Raw genomic sequence first — 19,089 nt, 5'->3', positions numbered from 1 at the left:
ACCCGCGAGGATAAATATGTGTAACTGCGCCGGAATCTCATAACACAACGTAACAGTGAAAACTTAGGAGAGCTCGATACTCTTGATCAGAGTCATCGATCCCTTTGCTTTTTATTCATATTTAAAATTTGCCGCCACACTATCAGAACTTGTGTATTACCAACCAGTGACTTTAATGACGATTTATTTTTGATATTCAAATGTTTGTAGCAATTTGTAACATTTTTGAGAATTGGAACAAGAACAGAGGAACAAACAAGTTGTCCCCCATATTTTGCATATTCAGGCCAAATTTTGAATTTTTCGCGGGTTTATTGTCTTATTTTCGCAGAATGTTTGGTTATCTTAGTATTAGACAGAATTTCCCTCGCCCCAGTTGTTGAACAAACGTCCCAGATCGTGGAATCAAGACTTTTTGGGAGTTACGGTAAAAGAAAATATTCTGCACGAAAAACTCCCGCCAAAAAATCTGAACGATTTTAGAGAATTTTTAAGAAAATTATGAAAAACGTACTAGAAAAGTCAGTCAAAGTATTAATCATGTACAGTGTTTGGAAGAGTTGCAGCGCAATTGGTTACCAAAGGAAGTTGCTATTCAACCAATTATGACGATAGTTCCAAAAAAATTACTTACGTATGCTATCAATCGGACGACTCTTTGTTCGAAAGTGACTTCTTATGTAACTGAATAAAGAAAAACATACAGGTTGAAATTTTCCAATAACTTTTGACTTAGAATTCTGACTGAAATATTTAATTGTGGTCATCAAGTGGCGGCTGACATGTTAATTCGTTTTTTTTCAAAAAAAATTGATGGGATTATCAAAATTTTCGAAAACCAGAGTATTATCAAAAAATATTAATGATAACGATTAAGACAATTGTTTATATACTAATTTTCTTTGGTTTTATAGTCGATTTTATGATGTTTTAACGGGCATGGCTCATTAAACACAGTCTTGGTCAAAGAACGAGTTGTTGTTACGTCAAAATGTAGCGGCCTTCATCACACTTATTGTCAACTGCTGATATGTTGTGAAGTTCTGTGGTCAACTGATAGCAACAACCGCACATTTCCATCTTACGAAAACTGATAACAATTACTCAATAAATGTAAAGTATCCAAGTACTTAAGTATTTAAAAACTTGTAAATTATCCCGACAATATGATTTTGATAATAGATAAGGACACAGTATTTATAATTAAAAAAAGATATAAACGTCTAACGATAATTATTTCGATTACAATTTCGTTTAAAACCAAAAAACACGAATTTCGTAAGTTAGAAACCACATTAGTCGACTGTGTTTTAGAAACCAGCTCATAATTTGATCAGAATTCATATTTCAATGCACTTGATTATATAAGAACGTTGGTTTTTTAATTCCACTAGTAATAGTAAGAGGGGACGCAAACTAGCTGTTCACTTGCTTCCCGTCACATTTGCCTGCGTTTCAAGCGCGTAAACTTTTCGAACCACCGTAAAATTTAGTTGTTCACAATGTGGATTTTACTAATGTCTTGTTGTGCTGTCATTTTCGTTGTGCATATTTTTTGTCGCATGTCCCGGGGAATAACCAGAAGTTCTACTTGTTTAATCGGAAAAACCGCGATAGTAACTGGAGCTAACTCCGGTGAGTAAATTCTGTTCAAATACTGTTGTCACTAATAACAAACTTGTCAGGACTAGGTTACCAAACTGCCCTAAATCTGGCTTCTAGAGGCTGCCGCGTGATAATGGCGGACGTAGCAGACATGGAAAATTCAAAACTAAACATAATAAAACACACAAACAACCATAACATCATAGCGAAAAAACTAGACTTATCTTCGTTACAATCCGTGCGCGAATTCGCCTCAGACATCACCAAAACCGAAGAAGAATTACATATTTTAATAAACAACGCTGGTGTTCCTGGAAGCGAGGAAAACAGAACTAAGGATGATCTTCATCCAGCGATGCAGATCAACTACTTCGGTCATTTCCTCCTCACGCATCTCCTAATAAGTGTGTAATCGACTGCCTTCACTTTCATTTTTAATTCTCTCTCTCTACAGATTTGTTAAAGAAGTCCGCACCCAGCAGGATTGTCTTCACGAGTTCGATCCTCGCTTTCACTAATAACCTGTCGCTGGCTAATTTAAACTTCGACGAGTCTACAAGCAACAATCCAAAATTTTATAGGCACTTGTGTATTTATAGCAATTCGAAATTAGCACTACTGATTGCATCAGATAAATTCGCCGAAAAACTCAAAGGGACGGGGGTGATTTCCAACAGTGTCCATCCAGGACTAGTGACGACACCGATCTACGACAGGGCGTATTCTCTCGTGAACAGTCAAATTATCGAACTAGCATGGCGTTGTGTTCACTTTTTTTTTGCAAAAGTGAGTTGGTTTGATTATTTTTGCGTTTGGTAAAGTGTGTTTGCAGGATGCTTGGGAGGGTTCTCAAAGTTTGGTTCATGCTGCGGTTTCAAAAAAAGTGGGAAATCTCACTGGGAAGTACTTTGCTGACTGTAAGCCATTTTTTAAGCCCCTTTGTGCGTACGACAAGAAGTGGTGCGAGGAAATATGGAACGCGACTGAGGAGCTTGTTCATCTCAAGCCAAATGAAAGACTCTGAGACTGAAATTTGTAAATTTTAAGTAGTAAATAAGTTTAAGTTAAGGGTTATTTCGTTCATAATGAATCTCATCATGAATCGGAGGTTATCAGTTGTTTTATTTCCAAAAGAAAATATTTAACAATCGTTAAAAGGATTGCATCATTCATTAATTTTTATGGGTTACTCTGTATAATCCACGATTTACGTAGACTGATGTTTTGGACAGGTTAAGTAGCATTTATTCGGTTAAATTATGAGATGACGTCATCAAATTTGTCAGAGGGATAAACGCCAGACAGGTAGACGGCAAGCTTGATTTCTGTGCGCTGAACGTACCTCTGACGTTACTTACAATAGTCATTTGATTTTGTATTTTTTTTTCAATGAAATACCATTCAAAATTGTAGTTGCATGTATTTCAATGGAACAATCAAGTGGAGCAATTATTTTTGTTAATAACTTAATGCATGTATAAGGTCGACTGGTTCTTTATTTTGTTGATTCAATTAAATTCCATAAAAATACATATAAAAACACCTATGAAAAATTTATTTGCAACCTTTCTAACAAACTTCTAAATTACATAATACAGGAAAAGTAATATTTCAGACGTACGCGAATTTAGAAGTTTTTGCTAGTATGTTTTTCCGGCTAAAACATAATTATACCGCTTGCAAATTACTGCTGAAAAAACACTTTTTTGAGATGAGTACCTTGAACCTATGTACGTCAAATTATTTCCATAACGTGAAATGCCATATTGATGACGCAGATCGCAAATTAGTACGCAAAACTGTGTCTGTTCCAGGTGGAACCTCACACTGCTAAAAAAAAAAAAAAAAACACGAAGCTCAACAACACAAGACTAGTTTTATTGATAAATGTAATTACAAAATATGAGAAAAATATATTAAAACATATCTTTGAGATCTAACAGTTGACTTTCGCAAAGCAAGTAAATTAACGAACTAACACAACTGTGATAGAAAAGCTGTCCTCTTATACTGACACCTACAAAAATACACAGATCTTTCTTTCTAGATACAATAAGTCAGTAGCAGTCAGTAACGAACAACGAAAAAATACGTGTTAAAGGCTACTGCTACTGAATCGAAAATGAATATAGTGCATCCAGCAAATCACACATAGTCGATGAAGCACACAAATATTTCGTAAAATATTTGCTTAAATATTTTACAAAAATGCCACATTTATTTGGAAAATACAAAATTATGTTTTGTTTATTCTTTACATAATTAAATGTACATGAGGCAACTGTATGAAAGTGTACCCGTCATAGCTGTCGCCAGCAGTAGTGAAACAACGAAACCTTTTACCCTGTTGCTATTGGGTTTGCGATTCGGCCCAATTTCAGATTGTTCCTGCGTGATTGGTGGAGCCTACTAGTGAGACAAGTTATGAGTGGCAACTTTGGGGGCTTTTAAAGCGAGAGTACATCAAACACTTACTTGTACTGGTTAGAGGAATATTCATAACCCTGTAATCTGTTCAACTATTTATATTTTAATGGATGGATTACACTTTTGAGCAATAAACTCGTTAATTTGTTAGAAAATTCAGAGCGCACTAAATTTTCTCACAAATCAGGTTTCACCCGATTCGGGAATAGAGGAAAATAAATAAAACGACAACGAAAAAACAACAAATATTAACACTCTTCAGGCATCTGAAAAAATAAAACAATAAATAAACACACTACTTCACGATATATATACAACAAAAAAATCCCAACGAAATCAGTCTGATCAACTCATGACGTCAATGACTTATATATCATAGAATTCCTTTAGCGGCAATGTACATATATAAGTAATAATATATACACCTATTGTCACACAAATTTGACGGCACTTATACATGCTTCAATAACCAATTGCACAACTCGAACATTAAATTACACATCCTAAATACATGACTTCGTCTTTTTTCGATAAATTAATGCTGCTCCATGATAAAACCGACAAACCAATTTTAAAATAACTCAAACAAACAATAATGGTCCCGTATTTACCAAAATAAAACAATGTATTTAAAAAATTAACACAACATCATTGAAACGTTACGATGAACTTTGTCCCGTTCGAAAGCTAGCTAATTTTAGCCCTTTTTGACAGGTGCTCTGAGGGGCTGACGCAGCTCAGCTTCGCGCTCACACCCCCATTGCAAACGCCATCGTTGCCATAGATCGACAAACTATTTTGCATTATATCTTGTTTCTAAAACCACACGATCAGTTACCAACCCAACAAAAATCCAACTACTCACGATTCCTTCAAGAATAACAGCAATAGGAACAACACCCGTAGCTTCGGCGACCTGATGCTCGATCAAGTAAAACATGTACTCGTCGTACAACAACCTGATCAAATGAAAAGACCCAAAACTTGCAGCCGACCGCAAAGTCAAATCCCGAATCACCATCGAACTGAAAACGAAACAACACTTAAAACCTCAATACACTCAGAACATTATTTCTGTATCCAGAAAACTTTTCCTCCACACTTTCATCGACAATCGTCACTAACCCTTCGAATTTGACTAGACACAGTAATGACCTTCTGAGTATAATTAAATCGTAGTCCCATTATCTTCGTTTCTTCTTCCACTTACCTATAGAAACTCCACTTCAACAAAAACTGCCTCGCCGCCTTTGAAAAGCTGGGTTTCCCCTCGTACGGCTTCAACGCGCTCTTGACGACGTTCTTCAGCCACGACGCCCACTGTTCCAGCGAATTCTGCTGCTGCAGTGTCAGTTTAAAGTCGTTTTCGAACCGGGCCACTATCTCGTTGTCGCACTGACACACCCAAGACGCCTGTTCCCGGACGCTGTGAAAGTCAACCCGATTCAGATCGGTCAGCATCTGGGCGATCTGGGTGCTGTTGTGAAGGACCGCTCGAGCAGCTTGGGCCAGGTGATTCAGGGACGTGTACCGGCGCAGACTGGAGCTGAACGCCGATACCGCGGTTAACTTCGCGGTTAGCATGCCCGCGGGAGCGCCGGTCATGGCGCTCGTAAGCCAGTTCTCCAAGTCTGAAAAATCGATTGAGTGTGCTCGGTCGGCGAAACTTGCATCGACTTACTTTTCGCGAAGTTGCGTATCGACTGGGTGAGAGTGGCCGGTATGGGTTTAAGTACGTCAGGTACGAGGACTTGGATAAGATTCTGGTAAAAAACTAGATCGACTTGCTTCATGAATTGTTGGACAGGCTCTAAAGAACATAGGCAGAAGAGTTTTGATTTTGACAGGTATTTTTCTTCTTCGCATTCGTCGCCGTTGTTGTTGTACTGCGACCTCCAGAACTCCCGCCACAATGATTCGACGGTGCTAAATTCTAAACTTAATATGGCATCTAAGAAGGCTTCTAAGTGTTCCCTATAAATAGACCTACAAGGGGGATTAGTGGACCGTTGCGTCTGGGGTTTGCGACGACATACTTTAACGTATCGACGTCCTCGTAACCGCAATCGTCAGGCAACGACTCCGTGAAGTGTATGTCGGGGAACATGGGGATAGCGTTGCTGCCATCACCTAGATAAGTAACGTGCTGTGTCATAGCCGTAACGGAAACTGAAGCGTCTGACGAATCTGTGCTTCTTTTGAAAGGCCGGACCGTTCCTTGTGCTTTCCCTGACGAGTTCGAAGTATTCAATACCACCCGATTTCCGGATTCGTCCATGTTCATCAAAGACGAACCAGGTTTCACCCGAATACCGTAATAGTGGTACTTGGAATTCCCTCTAGTACCCAGCCTCCGCGTCCTCAAACCCAAGAACACGGACCTTATAAGCTTGCCGAAAGATGCCGCGTTCACCGGTTCGAGTTTGTTTTCGGCACAGTGACGTAAATAGTGAGCGTAGAGGGTTGAACGGGGTAAAGACACCCCTTCGGCGGTTTCGTAATTCTCTAGCAGCCATTGAACCTACAGGGAAAGGGAAATTCGTCGAATAACACCCACGATTCCGAGAAAAACAAGTGAGAATCTAATTTCTCGATTGCGAAAAAACGCAGCGAGAAGCTCCATAAAAACCGTTTAATTGAAATTTCTCCGTAAACCGAAACTGGCGCAGTCGGTAGGATCGACCTAGCTCCTTCCGAGTTATTAGATCCCCACCACAAAAGCAAGTATCCACATTACACAGCAAGCCATACAAGGAAACTACACAGTGAAACACTCCCAAACATGCAATTTGATCGAATTTCGTCGACCCGCTATTTGTGAACGTGCCACGATAGTGCAATCAACCCGCAAGCATAACTTACGGTAGCTGGCGACACTCTGGTGGCGTGTCCCAATGCAGATCCGACATCTTCGTTGGAAACCTGACCCGTTGTCTGAGCAGCATGCACTGTGGCAGTAGCTACATAGCTCGGTTCCTGCGCCCCGTTAGTAGGAAAAAGAAAAAAAGCACCAAGTTAAGGCAAAGTCTTACAAGGTAAAAATCACAAGTATTGTGTGGTTTTCGTTCGACAGAAGTCCCGTTTTGTATACAGACAAAGGTAATTCTATTGCAAAATCTTACAGCGTTTGTGGTTTGTGGGGAATTCCTCGTAGACGCTATCAGCGTATCGGGATCGACGGCCTGTTGCACCACGTAGTGACCACTAGTCGTACTATAACCAACGGTTCCGGGAGTCGCAGACGCCCCTGCGTTCGTCGCAGCGTAGTACTGGCCTTGGCCGGCTGAGTAAAGGGTCGTTGTCTCGCCTACGGTGTACACCGGATACGCCCTAACACAACAAAATAACATATAGCAAAGCTAATTTGACTATCTCAGCTCCACTTTTGAGGAACACAACACAACATCGTAATTTTTATTCTCAGTCTTTACTTAGTAACTCGTGCCGCTCTGATGACTGAACAACAAAAAACACCTCAATTTTATAACAAATTTAGTTAAGATAGCCTGCTTTCCGGCGGAAAGCAAGTCTTGGATTCGATATAACAAACGTAACTTACATTTGTGCCTGCCCACTGTTCGTCTGTGTGGCGTAAATCTCCGGCTCCACATACTGTATGTGATAACCCTGATGCGATGCCACCGTGTCGCCTTCGGCAACTGAAAACACGAAATTAAAAAAATCTCCAGGTCGCACCGAAACCAATCAAATAAAAGAAAATTCACTAACACCCGCAATATTTGTACATCCACTTCTCCTCTTGCCTTTGGCAAAACATCTTCCATGACAACTGAGGCCCAACTGCCAAAGATCACGACGGGAAAAACCCATATAATAATGAACGCATCCTTGCGGAAATAACACGATGCATCATCCCCTACCTGTCGCGTCATCCCGAATCCCACATATCAAAGCGATACTCCCCATGTGATTGGCGTGATCAAATAAGAACCCGGATAATCTAGTAGAACAGGTGACGCGTGACCGACACGTGCTCGTCAGGTAATTCGGTACGCACGTGGTGGTTAGTGCAAGGGGGCAGATGTGATTTTCCCCTTTTGCTTCAGGTAAAATGCAACCCTTCGGATAAAACATTAGGGGTGAAGCCACCAAGACTCGGCGGGATGTGCACTGTACTATGACAAAGTGGGGACAGGGGTGGGTGTATTTTTCTTTTGCTGCTAGACGGTTGATATTTTCAGAAATACGGACTGTCTGGGGAAGATACCGACAAATTTTAAATATTATTCAACGACTTACTCCGACTATTCTTTAATAAGCGTTTTAGGTTATGTTCTAAATGCAGTCCTGTCGCTGCCACCACATTCACCATAAGCGAAATGCATCTTAATTGCATTGAAGGGGTAAAAGCACTTTTTGTCTCATCTGTCATTCAAACAAAATTTTTCTATTTTTATAGAAAATGATAAATTTTAAAGATCTACGCTAATTTAAAAACTGTCATTAATTACTTATACTACAGGGCCTTCATAAATCCTTCGTGCATCGAGTGATCAGTGAAATTCAAAAATGCCGCTTCTTAATAATGGTAGACAATTTGAAATTTTAATTAATGTGGTTAATATGTGATACGCCAACGAAATTTTGACATTTGAACTGTCGTTGCCATGGATATGATTAGAAGTTGGCATTATAGTTACACACTCGGAAAGAGGCGGAACAAATCAGTGCACACCTACATGTTAAAGTAATTTATGAAAGTCCTGTATATTTAATGAGCCTTTGGATCAGCCTTAACGACTTAGATTAATCAAATAACTAGTTGAACACAAAATTTGTGTATAACGTTATAACAAAGCGTCATCAAAGAAGTAATCGATTCATAAAAAACGTAAGTAAGTTCTGTTTAACATTTATCAACACAATCGTAATAAAAGAGATTAACAGCAAACAAAAGAAAAATATCTTTAATCGTGACATTTATTCTCGGACAATACATGCACGTCACATTCACAAACACTTAGTAAAATTGGTGCTCTTACCTACTGCAGGCTGAACTGGTGTTAAAGAAGCGTATGATCTAGCCGCAGCTTCTGTTAGCGTTAACATATTACGTACAATGTTAATAAATGGAAAGAATAACTATTACCGGAAGTGAACAGGGTTACATGCCAGGGTGAATTTCGTGTGTTTAATACAAATCGGCGCGAATGGAAAGAATAAACGACTTTAGTCAGTTACATTAAAAAAAAACCCACAGACTGAAAAAAAAGTAAAATTTTCACAGACTCGAACGTTTTCAAATGTTTAAAAAAATTTTGAGTACCACAGACATTTCGCTATCTTGGATGATACTATACTATGTCTCATACATAATCGATGAATCCATTACGCACAAAGCAAGAAAAAATGAAGTGTTGAAACAAATTAAAAATAATTATTCAACCGAGGTTAATGTCAAGACTTATTTACACCGAACAATAGAACAAAAAATGGTGAGTGCGAATCACCTAATTCGATATTCAAATAAACAATACATCAAAAATTCATATGTTCGTTAGAAAAATGCCTGCCTTGAAAGAAGAAAGTAAAATCCTTTTCTGAAACGATGCACAAACTGTACTGTCGTATTTACGTGATCTTCCTTATTGATTTTACAGTATTATCTAACTAAAAACTGTTTTATTAAACTACGACATCTAGAAACTAGCAAAGGTGAGAAATGCATAAATTCCGTCTGCGCATAGCTCCCGCGCACGTCTCAGTAATTGTCTTTGCAAACATTTTTTACCAACTGAAAGCTTCACAGGTGATTACATTACGTTGATATTTACGTTCTGAATGTTAAAATTAATTGCGAACTTAAGCCTCTTGCAGACTTTTGACTGCTAAGAAGATTCAAAGAGAAAATTATTAGCTGAATGTCGAGCTTACAAATGTGATAATGATATCTCATGTGAAATAAGGATCCCACTTAGTTATAAAAGACAACGTAACACTGGTAAAAAAAAATTCCCGACAATTTTTATTTTTAAGTATACATTAGCAGTGCAGTGTAAGTGATTAAATAGACAGGTGAATGCCATGAAAACGATGTATAAAAAGCTTGTCCTCCATAAATATCACGGCAGAGGTGCCAACTATGTTAAGTCATAATTTATGACACGGAGAAAGTAAATTATTTTCATAAATAACTCGTTGCTTTTTTAAAAACCCTTATTTTCTGAATTACTCTTTTGAAGAATATCTCACAAACGATATTAATCTCTAAGTAAACACGATGTCTTTACTTTGATGTTAAAACCACAATATTTACCACTTGTTTTAAAACGCGTCCAGTGAATTTTTCAACAACAAAATAAGGGACAATTATACAGTGAGGCCACAAATCGTCATACTATCTGCGTTGTAAGTTCGTCTTAACATTACGAAGTTAAAAAAATCATCTCCTCCAGTTGTGTCTAGTTTCTTTTATCGATTGTTGGCGTAAAAAAATCCCTCGCTAATTATTTTGCTTACATAACATCTACTGCAGAAAAAACGTTTACTTTGAAGATTTTTACGGGAACATGCGCTATTCATTAACCTGTAAGCAAAAAGCAGCAGATCGCAATACAAGCACATAACTCTAAAAACATGACTGGAAACTTGTAACGCCGAACTTACACAGAAAACTTGCTACCAGTGAAATTTCTACGGTTCAAACATCATACAAACCATGTGAAAGTGAAAACTATTTAACACCTTTGTGCTAAAAAATATGGATGCTGGAAAAGTTCTAAAATGCTATTCTAAAATAATGCATTGCTTAAAAGTTATTTTTATATCCACAAAAATTTGACTGGCCTGTGAAATTAACAACGGTAATAATTTGTTGTGTAAACAAATCCTAAATGACACTGTACCAGTAGTAGGTAGAATCCCGTGCCAGGGATGTACTTTTAAAATTTAGTTATTTATTGCTACTTCTTTCTGTGAGTTTAAATTCTCTCTATTACAACTCTTATTTTTAAGTCATTAACATTGGTATTGTGGCATCCAAACCCTCATAATCAGGTCCCAAAATTTAAGTGAATACAAAAAAACGTTCTGAGTATACCTTTAAATAAGATCCTATGTTGGCCATGCTGTTGAGCACCTATTAAGTATGACACTATTCTAACAGTTTCGGTAAAGTAACACGCAAAACACTAGACGGCTATTTTTGGACGAACAATTTTAAATGGCTTAGAGGGTTTCTATTTTTCCCAAGATCTATAAAACTAACAAATTAAGCAGTTTCTTCAGGGCAGGCACATTAACAAATTAAAAAATTGGTGCAAGGCTGGTGTTTTTGGGTAATGAGTTAAACACACCACCAAGTCTCATTATAACTAAGGCTCGGATAATATGCAAAATACATATTTTTGCTGCATTTTTTGTGGTAACTAGTAAAAATTTTAATACAGGTGTATTATTAGAATTCTTTACTTATAGATAGTTCTGCAAATGTATTTAACGAGGGGTTGGAAGAGTCGGAAAACCTAGAATGGATTTGTAAGTATAGTGAACCAAGAGCTATAAGGTTATATGGCCATCATAAAATCATCCCATTGTGTCGAAGTTAAGTTGTTTACAATAGAAAAGGTTTTAGGGTCGTAAATAACGAGTCCACTACAGCTCGATCGGCTCTTGCGGTTTCGTTCAGGGGCGGCTTTCACTAAATATGAAAATCCACCACTCCACTATTTCTTTGCTACCTGCAGCCGCTGAGGGTTCCGAAATAACCACTCGCTTTGAAAGCCGGCCCTGTTAAATATGAGCAAGAAATGTTTAGAAGATGATTTATTGCCAACCGGTAAGCTTAGTGCGAACCACACAAAGGGGTATTTATTTGCGGTCAACTAATTTTATGATGGCCATATAACCTTATACCTCTTGGTTCACTATATTTCATTGTTCGATTTCCAAATTCATTCATCATTCGTCTACGAACTTGGCAACAGCGCAGTGATATTACGAATAATTAAAAAAATGTCTTCCAAATTTGGTTCTAGATCGAGAGGTGTTTTTTGCAAACCTTGGGGCAAAGCAGTAAGTTTTTTCAAATATATTTTCAGTCCTTAGAATAAAGTCTAAGAGAACCGAATAAATACATACGTTTTGTATGTTATTCAATGTCAATAATACCTTAGGTATCTCTAACATAAATAATTATTTGTTTTTAATTTTTTTTTTTATAGATTTCGAGCACAAACAAACTTCTTATAGGCCAACACTGCAGAATCCTCTTCAAAAAAGAAATAGTGAAAAAAGAAACTCAACCAGTGTAACTCAAACGTCAATACGAGAAACTTTATCTGCTAGTACAGGCAAAAATGAACACAAGATTAGCGGAAAAACGAAATCAATTTCCATTGGTAAATGAATTAATTAATAATATGAAAAAAATCGGTCGAAGGTAATATCAACAAAACTTTCCTCGTGTCTGAAGTGCTGCCAAATAAATCCCACTGTTTCGAAAACAATTTTTTTTGCAAGTTTTGTTTTCTGATAACCTCTATAAAGTAAAATCCAGCGGTGTAAATAACGGTCCCACAGCTTTTTTGACTTGAATTTTTCAGTTCTTCAATCTTTCATTTTTTTGTTCCATTTTTTCGATTTCAAATTTTTCGAGTTTTCAACTTTGGAATTTTTCAATTTATAGATTTTGCAATTTTTCTGTTCAGTTTTATTTTCTTTATTTTTACAATTTTTCAATGTTCCGATTTTATAATTTTTTGTTTTTCTTTTCTACAATTCTGCGATATCTCTTCGAGTTTTCATTTTTTCAAAAACTGGAAAATTTACAGTTTTCGGATTTTCCAACTTTCGAACGTTTCAATGTTTAGATTTTGTAGTTTTCCGATTTGAAATTTCACGAGTTTTGAATTTTTAATTTTTTAATTTTTACATTTTTTGTTTTTCATTTCTTCCGTTTTTCAAGAAAAACGAGAAAGTACAAATTATTCTACGTGGCTTACATTGGAAGTACAATGCAAAATTATTGAATAATATATTGATACTATGTTTTTTATTATAAAATCTCTTGTTCTTTGTGCCAAAAAATTGTTGAAAAAAAAACTGTGTACATAAAGAAAAAAAAACAAAGATTAAGACCCACCCACCCGGCCCGATCTCAATTGTGATGGGTTCTTCATTCCTAATCAAACCGAGAGGCGGAGTTTAATTGTAACATCAAAATTTCTCTAGAAAATTCTACCCTTTTAAAAACATATTTCATATAGCAAAATCCTCATTTCATGTAGAGAAATGAGGATTTTGCAACTAAGCTCCACGCTCCAGCTCACGATGAATAACAAATCCACAATATAGACGGGGTGGGTGGGTGGGGCTTATATTTTGCCCATTTTTACTTAATATACGAAGTCTTTTTTCCAAAAAAGAAACTGAAAACATGTTAACTATCCTGCTGTTGAAAGAAAACTCTACATATTAAAAAAAAGATTAAATCCCACCCACCCGCCCCAGTCGCAATGTCATGAATTTTTCATTCGTTGTTAGACCGTGGGGCTGAGCATAATTGCAAAATACATATTTCTCTACAAAAATTTACCATTTTCAACATGTTTTAAGTTTCTTGTTGGGGAAAAAGGCTACAGGAAAAAAAAAGGCAAATAAATTTGTCAAATTAAACAAAGCATAACGTTAATCAAGTGATTAAAAGTACGGTACAAACGGGCACTACAAATTGAATAACTACGTAATCGAAAAAATGAAATATTGTAAATTCGAAATACTAGAAATTAAAAAATCCGAAAATCGGATAATTGAGAAAGCCAAAAATTGGACAATTGAAAAATTTGAAAATTGGAAAATCGAGGAATTGAAAAATGAAAAATTTTGAGAATGAAATGAACGGAAAAATTGTAACATCCGAAGAAACATTGAAAAAATAAAGAAAATGAAAGGAAAAATTATGAATAAAATCAAGAAAATGAAACTTAAAAAATCGGGAAAACGAAAAATAAAAATAAAGAAGAAAATGGAAAAATTGCAGAATGAAAGAAAATGCAAAAATTGGCCAAAGGTAAATATAAATCCAGATTTTTCGAAAATTTTAAGATTTGATTTTGCGAATTTTCTTTTTTTTATGAAAACCCTTGTAAGTTAAAATAAAAATGAGTATGTATTGTTAAAGTAAATGTAACGAAACGCGTTTCATTTACATTTTAGTACCTGCTAAGATAAGAGTGATTTTGGCAAATGAGATACTCTCTAAGAAAAGAGAAGGCGGGTGGGCGGGGCTAGTACCTGCTAAGATAAATCTGATTTTGGCAAATGACATACCCTCTAAGAAAAGAGAGGGTGGGTGGGTGGGGCTAGTACCTGTTAAGACTAATTTTGGCAAATGACATACTGTCTAAGAAAATCGAGGGCGGGTGGGTGGGGCTAGTACCTGCTAAGATAAAACTGATTTTAGCAAATGACGTATCCTCTAAGAAATGTAATTAAATTATTATAAAAAAATACACTAGAGGCTTCAAAGCCCTTTCAAATTCTTTCCAAACAGGAATACATGGAACATCAAGATTGTTTTAAATTAAAAAAAAAAACGGGTCCCAAAATTTACTCAAAAACAGGACAGGTCAGAATTTTCCAGAAATAGAACACCAAGTCCCCCAAAATTGTTTTAAATAATTTCCAAAAAAATCTCCATGACTCCCAAAAAAATACACCATGGGTACTCAAACATTGCGGCAATCAGGACTTTTTCAAATTCGTAAAAAATAAAACACTAAAAGCTCAAAAGATTTTTTCAAGTTCATCCATTAACAAAACACCAGGGACCTAAATTAACTGCGAACATTTTAAACGTAGAGTTTTGAAAACTTTGTACCTTCGCTTTATCAGGCAAACGTTGTCAAATGGAATTTTATCAAATTATTACAAAACAACACAACCACATTTTTTTACATTCTAACTGAAATGGTAATTAAACATGGTCATATGCGATAGAAATTTTAACTAAAAGTTTTATTATTAGTTATTATGACAATGAATGTGTTGTTTAGTTGGTAAACGTAGCAAAAGAGACAATTTTAAACAAAATCATTATAATTCCAGACAATTAGCATTTTTGCAGCAGTTACTCAAAGGTCTCGCAATGCAGACTTCAAGCTTTTCTCAGTCGATTTGTGCCGAAAAATGTGTTATGGCGGCAAGGGTTTTAAATTGAGTTATGAACAAATTTTGTGGACGAGTTATTATGAGTTTTCCCTTAACAAAATTTTGTGATGACGTCATCAACATTTTTGCAAAGATACGTCTACTGAAATTTGGGAACAGTACTGTGTTCCCAAATTTTCGAGAAAACAGAGTGAGCGGTTCCTGATTTAATCAATAAAATAAATTGACTCATTCATGCATTTTTATGAGTCAGCCTGTGTATGAAATTTAAAAACTTTTAATGCAATGATAAATCACAAGTATAGACACATGATATTTTGCACATTTTGGGTAGGATTTATTCGGCAAAATTTTGAGAATATTGTTATTCAGTTTTGGATTTTTTTCAAAAATTCGACATGGTTAGCCAGATTTTAGTTAACGTTTGATCAACTACATGATATACATACAAAATGTGACAACCATCGGTCCAGTAGTTTCGGAGATTACTTGTTTAATAAAAATGGATACAGATAGAAAGACAGACAGACAGACAGACAGACAAACAGACAGAAAAACAGACAGACGGAAACGGGAAACCACTTTTTTCGTACTCTAGTGGTCATGACAAGTCGAGAAAACATGAAAGTGGCAATTCGGCCGATGGATTCGATTACTATACTTCCTTAGCTTAGGCCCCTTTAACAGTACAAGCACATAAAGATACACTATCAGATGTACAATTGCCTCCTAAATCTGTCATTACACGATCGGATACATGGTTTGACGCAGCTTTATTTTATTACAAATATTCCTGTGAGATGAAAGAAATCATGTGAAAATTTGATGATAGTTCATCTGCAGCAATCAAAGAAACTAAAAAGATTTTAAATAGTCCTAGATTAAATCAGAACTTAAGTTTTATAAATAACACTTACGAATTAATTGGTGTAACATTAACAAAATAAAAAAAAAAATTAATAAAGCACAAGATTCTATTGTTCAAACAGACATTAATTTAAAACAGAAAACCTAGAAAAACATATAATAAATGTAAATAATATTTTTCAAGAAAGTAACTAGTTAGTCAATAAAATAGCTAGTTAATAGAGTAATAGAATACACCGACATAGTTAGTTTTAATTTATAAATGTGTAGTTTAAGTCCAAATATGTAAATTATAAGTGTTGTAAGAAATGCTAGAAATAAAATATTAATGTGTAAAAAAAAGGAATTTTTCTTGCATATTTTAGCAATTTTTTGCATATATGTAATGCCAAATTTTTCTGCATATAATTCCGAGCTTTAATTATAACAGGTAAATATGGTCTGCATGATTTATTATTTACCATGCCCGTTTGTTAATCGTCCCGATGGGTATTAATTTAAATTACGTTGTATACAGTATGTTAGAATGTATATCTGGTACAACCTGTACAACGAACGCTATTTTTGTCTTTAAATACAAACTTATGTCTGTATTTTTATCATCCAACATAGTACAACTAAGTTAGCAAGTATTTGAAAACGTTCGAGTTTTAACTGAATTACGTATATTTAACAACAAGAGATGTCGAGTAAGACTCAAATTTCTCTGAAATATAATTCCTAATATCGCAAACAATTGAAATTAAAACCTCAATACGTACTAGTCATCCAGAAACCAAGTTCCTTTAAGGCACCTCTCTCAACTAGTTCGGTATCGCTTGCGCATGTACGGTTGCTTTCTTTTGTTCATTGAGAAGGCACATGCATAGTTACACTAACAATGGATTATAGCTGAGTTTTATGTAGCTTTGAAAATGTTAAAGTCCATTCAGCATAATGAGCCTCCTGATGATTTACGATTAATATAAGAGAACGTTTCATGGTTAAGAGTTATTTTGATGACTGACTAAATACTTCCTGCATGATGAATTTTCACCATGCTATCCCTACCCGTAAAAATCCAACTCAACTTATGTTTTTTTATAAAGCCGTAACGAACTCAGTTGCTGGATTACCCGCATAAATTTAATCGCAAAATAAAAAAATTAACATGGTATTTTTGTTAGTAAATTATTTTTATTTTTATGGTGCATACTGGTTGACGGTGTAGGCAACCAAATATACAACGTCGAAAAAAAAAATTAAAACAATTTCACTCGCGGAGTGACTTTTGTTCTAAATTGTTAAAATGTACTTGCCTGTGACTGTGATGAAGTGCGGTGAGCTCTGTGCGATATTTTCCGAATCGTGCGTCTCTCCTTGTTGTTCGGCTGTGGCAGTGCTCTCGTTGCTCGATTCAGCAGCTTGCTCCAATGCTGAGACGTCTATCACCGGCACCCCGTTAACAATTGCCCCTCCTGCGGTCGACTGCGTTAAAACAGATCATCAGAACTCCCTCATCAACGCGAGATAAAAAACAGATCTAATCATGATCGAGATAAGCCGAAGAAGGAGATGGAATCAATAGCGCGGAGGGGACACACGAAGAATCAATACCCCACGTAAACGTGGTGTGTGCAAAAGTCGCTATTACCTGGTGCAAACTAGCAGGCAGCACGATTAGCTGGGTAGCCTGAGTTTGGGCCGGGGGTGAAGTGGCCGGAGTGGGAGTGGGAGGGCTGCTGCTGCCTCCTGCTGCAAATCGAGCTGTAGTTGCCATGGCTGCGTTTCCAAGGCTACTCCTGATGCCCCCTCTGGAACAACCAATGAGCTAGAGTATCGAGGAATGCGCCGAACAGATAATCCGGAGAAAACAAAGTGAGTATGAGTCGAGCCAGGTGCGGACTGCGGCCGTTGTAATTGCCGGTATCCACCTGGCCCTAGATAATTGGGCAGGTGGTGAGTCATGCAGGTGGGGGAGGCACGTGTGGGAAAATTTTTATCCGCGGATTATTCCCGTTTGGGGTGCAAGCCTGGCACAGCTTGGCACCAGCTCGGGACAGCTTATTAAGGTTTGAGCGTCTTGGGGCGGGAAGCCATCGCTATAGCGACCCACCATGGTAACAGATCTGGGGTGAAATCTCTCTCGCTGTACCACTTTCTCGAGATCAATGCTCCCTCACAAACAAGTGCTTTGATAACTCAGCCAACTCACCTCTTCCGACTGCATTTCTCTACAACAGAAGAATGCCCAATTTGCGATCACCTGCCAAGTTAATTCGTCATCAAAGTCGGGCGACTGCCCCCTAATTGAGCGCCCTTTGACTCGTCGAAACTAATTTAAAGTTGCTAATGACGTCGGGGGCGGCGGCGGCGGCGGTGCACGTGCAAACGGCAAAAACACCAAAATATCACCACTTTCGGCTTTACCTATGTTGCTATGTTGTTGTATCGGTTGCTAGCTATGGTTGCTAGGCAGTCTCCAAGGATACGAAAATGAATTCCTCCGCTTTGACAGCTGGCGAGTTTCGGAAACGGGGGCCCCGTCTTCAGCTGTCCGCGAGCCGTCGGCGACGACCTCCAGGTACCGCACCGGGCGCTCTGCCCATTTTTTCCAACCAGCTTATTATTAACGCACTCGACTTTGTGTTATTGATTATTTAACGCAGTGATACGGCCATTGCCGGTAATGCAGGAAACTGCGCGGTTAAGCCCGCTTCACGGCAGTCCAGCGCAATGCAATCAATAACGCGCACGAAAACGAACAAAATGACGAACGAAACGGAGCCTTGGGGTCGCGGGACGCCAGGAGCGGGACTCCCGAAGGCTGGGGGTTCGTGGTCGCGGAACGGTCGGCGGCGTCGGCGGCGGACGGGGTAGTCGCAAGGACGCGATTTTCGAATCACTTACCTCACGTCGCGGCTTTTCTCTTATCTACTTCATTACCGGAAAAATTACGACCTTATCTTAACTGTGATTATCGCAGAATTAGCGGATTTCAGCACTTTGGTCGGCACTCGCAGATCTATTGTTATTTGTTGCCACGGCGACGGATAAACAGTTGCTAGGCAACGGGGAAAC

At 37.4% G+C, this 19,089-nt stretch overlaps 2 protein-coding genes across 6 annotated transcripts; one reads left to right on the top strand and one right to left on the bottom strand.

Moving 5' to 3' along the window:
* The first annotated feature begins 1,355 nt into the window (after positions 1–1,355).
* LOC135140603 (retinol dehydrogenase 12-like) lies at positions 1,356–2,673 on the top strand. Its single transcript, XM_064071225.1, has 4 exons — positions 1,356–1,635; positions 1,686–2,009; positions 2,060–2,391; positions 2,438–2,673. The coding sequence occupies exons 1-4, from the start codon at positions 1,503–1,505 to the stop codon at positions 2,627–2,629; spliced, it is 981 nt and encodes a 326-aa protein (XP_063927295.1). The 5' UTR covers positions 1,356–1,502; the 3' UTR covers positions 2,630–2,673.
* A 1,592-nt stretch (positions 2,674–4,265) lies between these two features.
* Positions 4,266–19,025, bottom strand: LOC135140570 (transcription factor RFX3). 5 transcript variants are annotated; one of them, XM_064071196.1, is made up of 13 exons: positions 18,439–18,908; positions 18,224–18,242; positions 17,663–17,822; positions 17,328–17,496; positions 9,036–9,086; positions 7,592–7,691; positions 7,155–7,362; positions 6,895–7,008; positions 6,069–6,553; positions 5,714–6,018; positions 5,243–5,663; positions 4,898–5,057; positions 4,266–4,848 (listed from the first exon to the last, which is right to left on the bottom strand). In XM_064071196.1, the coding sequence occupies exons 3-13, from the start codon at positions 17,786–17,788 to the stop codon at positions 4,720–4,722; spliced, it is 2,268 nt and encodes a 755-aa protein (XP_063927266.1). In that variant the 5' UTR covers positions 17,789–17,822; positions 18,224–18,242; positions 18,439–18,908; the 3' UTR covers positions 4,266–4,719. The 5 variants fall into 5 exon arrangements, with proteins under 5 accessions (XP_063927266.1, XP_063927258.1, XP_063927251.1 ...); XM_064071188.1 differs by lacking the exons at positions 18,224–18,242; positions 18,439–18,908 and adding an exon at positions 18,919–19,025; XM_064071181.1 differs by lacking the exon at positions 18,224–18,242.
* Positions 19,026–19,089: the final 64 nt, after the last annotated feature.

The sequence above is a fragment of the Zophobas morio genome, unplaced genomic scaffold (genome assembly GCF_036711695.1).
Source record: "Zophobas morio isolate AGI-343-1 ecotype UQ-CSIRO unplaced genomic scaffold, CSIRO_AGI_Zmor_V1 ptg000004l, whole genome shotgun sequence".
NCBI lineage: Eukaryota > Metazoa > Arthropoda > Insecta > Coleoptera > Tenebrionidae > Zophobas > Zophobas morio.
This window is presented reverse-complemented; position numbering and strand designations above follow the sequence as displayed.

Bases quoted from the DNA above. Each gene is read 5' to 3' on its own strand.
- LOC135140603 (XM_064071225.1), top strand. From the start codon at position 1,503: ATGTGGATTTTACTAATGTCTTGTTGTGCTGTCATTTTCGTTGTGCAT. The intron at 1,636-1,685 runs GTGAGTAAATTC...CAAACTTGTCAG, and splicing joins AGTAACTGGAGCTAACTCCG to GACTAGGTTACCAAACTGCC. The intron at 2,010-2,059 runs GTGTGTAATCGA...CTCTCTCTACAG, and splicing joins CCTCACGCATCTCCTAATAA to ATTTGTTAAAGAAGTCCGCA.
- LOC135140570 (XM_064071188.1), bottom strand. From the start codon at position 17,788: ATGGCAACTACAGCTCGATTTGCAGCAGGAGGCAGCAGCAGCCCTCCC. The intron at 17,497-17,662 runs GTAATAGCGACT...GTTTTAACGCAG, and splicing joins TGCCTGCTAGTTTGCACCAG to TCGACCGCAGGAGGGGCAAT. The intron at 7,692-9,035 runs GTAAGAGCACCA...TCGTGTTTTCAG, and splicing joins ACCAGTTCAGCCTGCAGTAG to TTGCCGAAGGCGACACGGTG.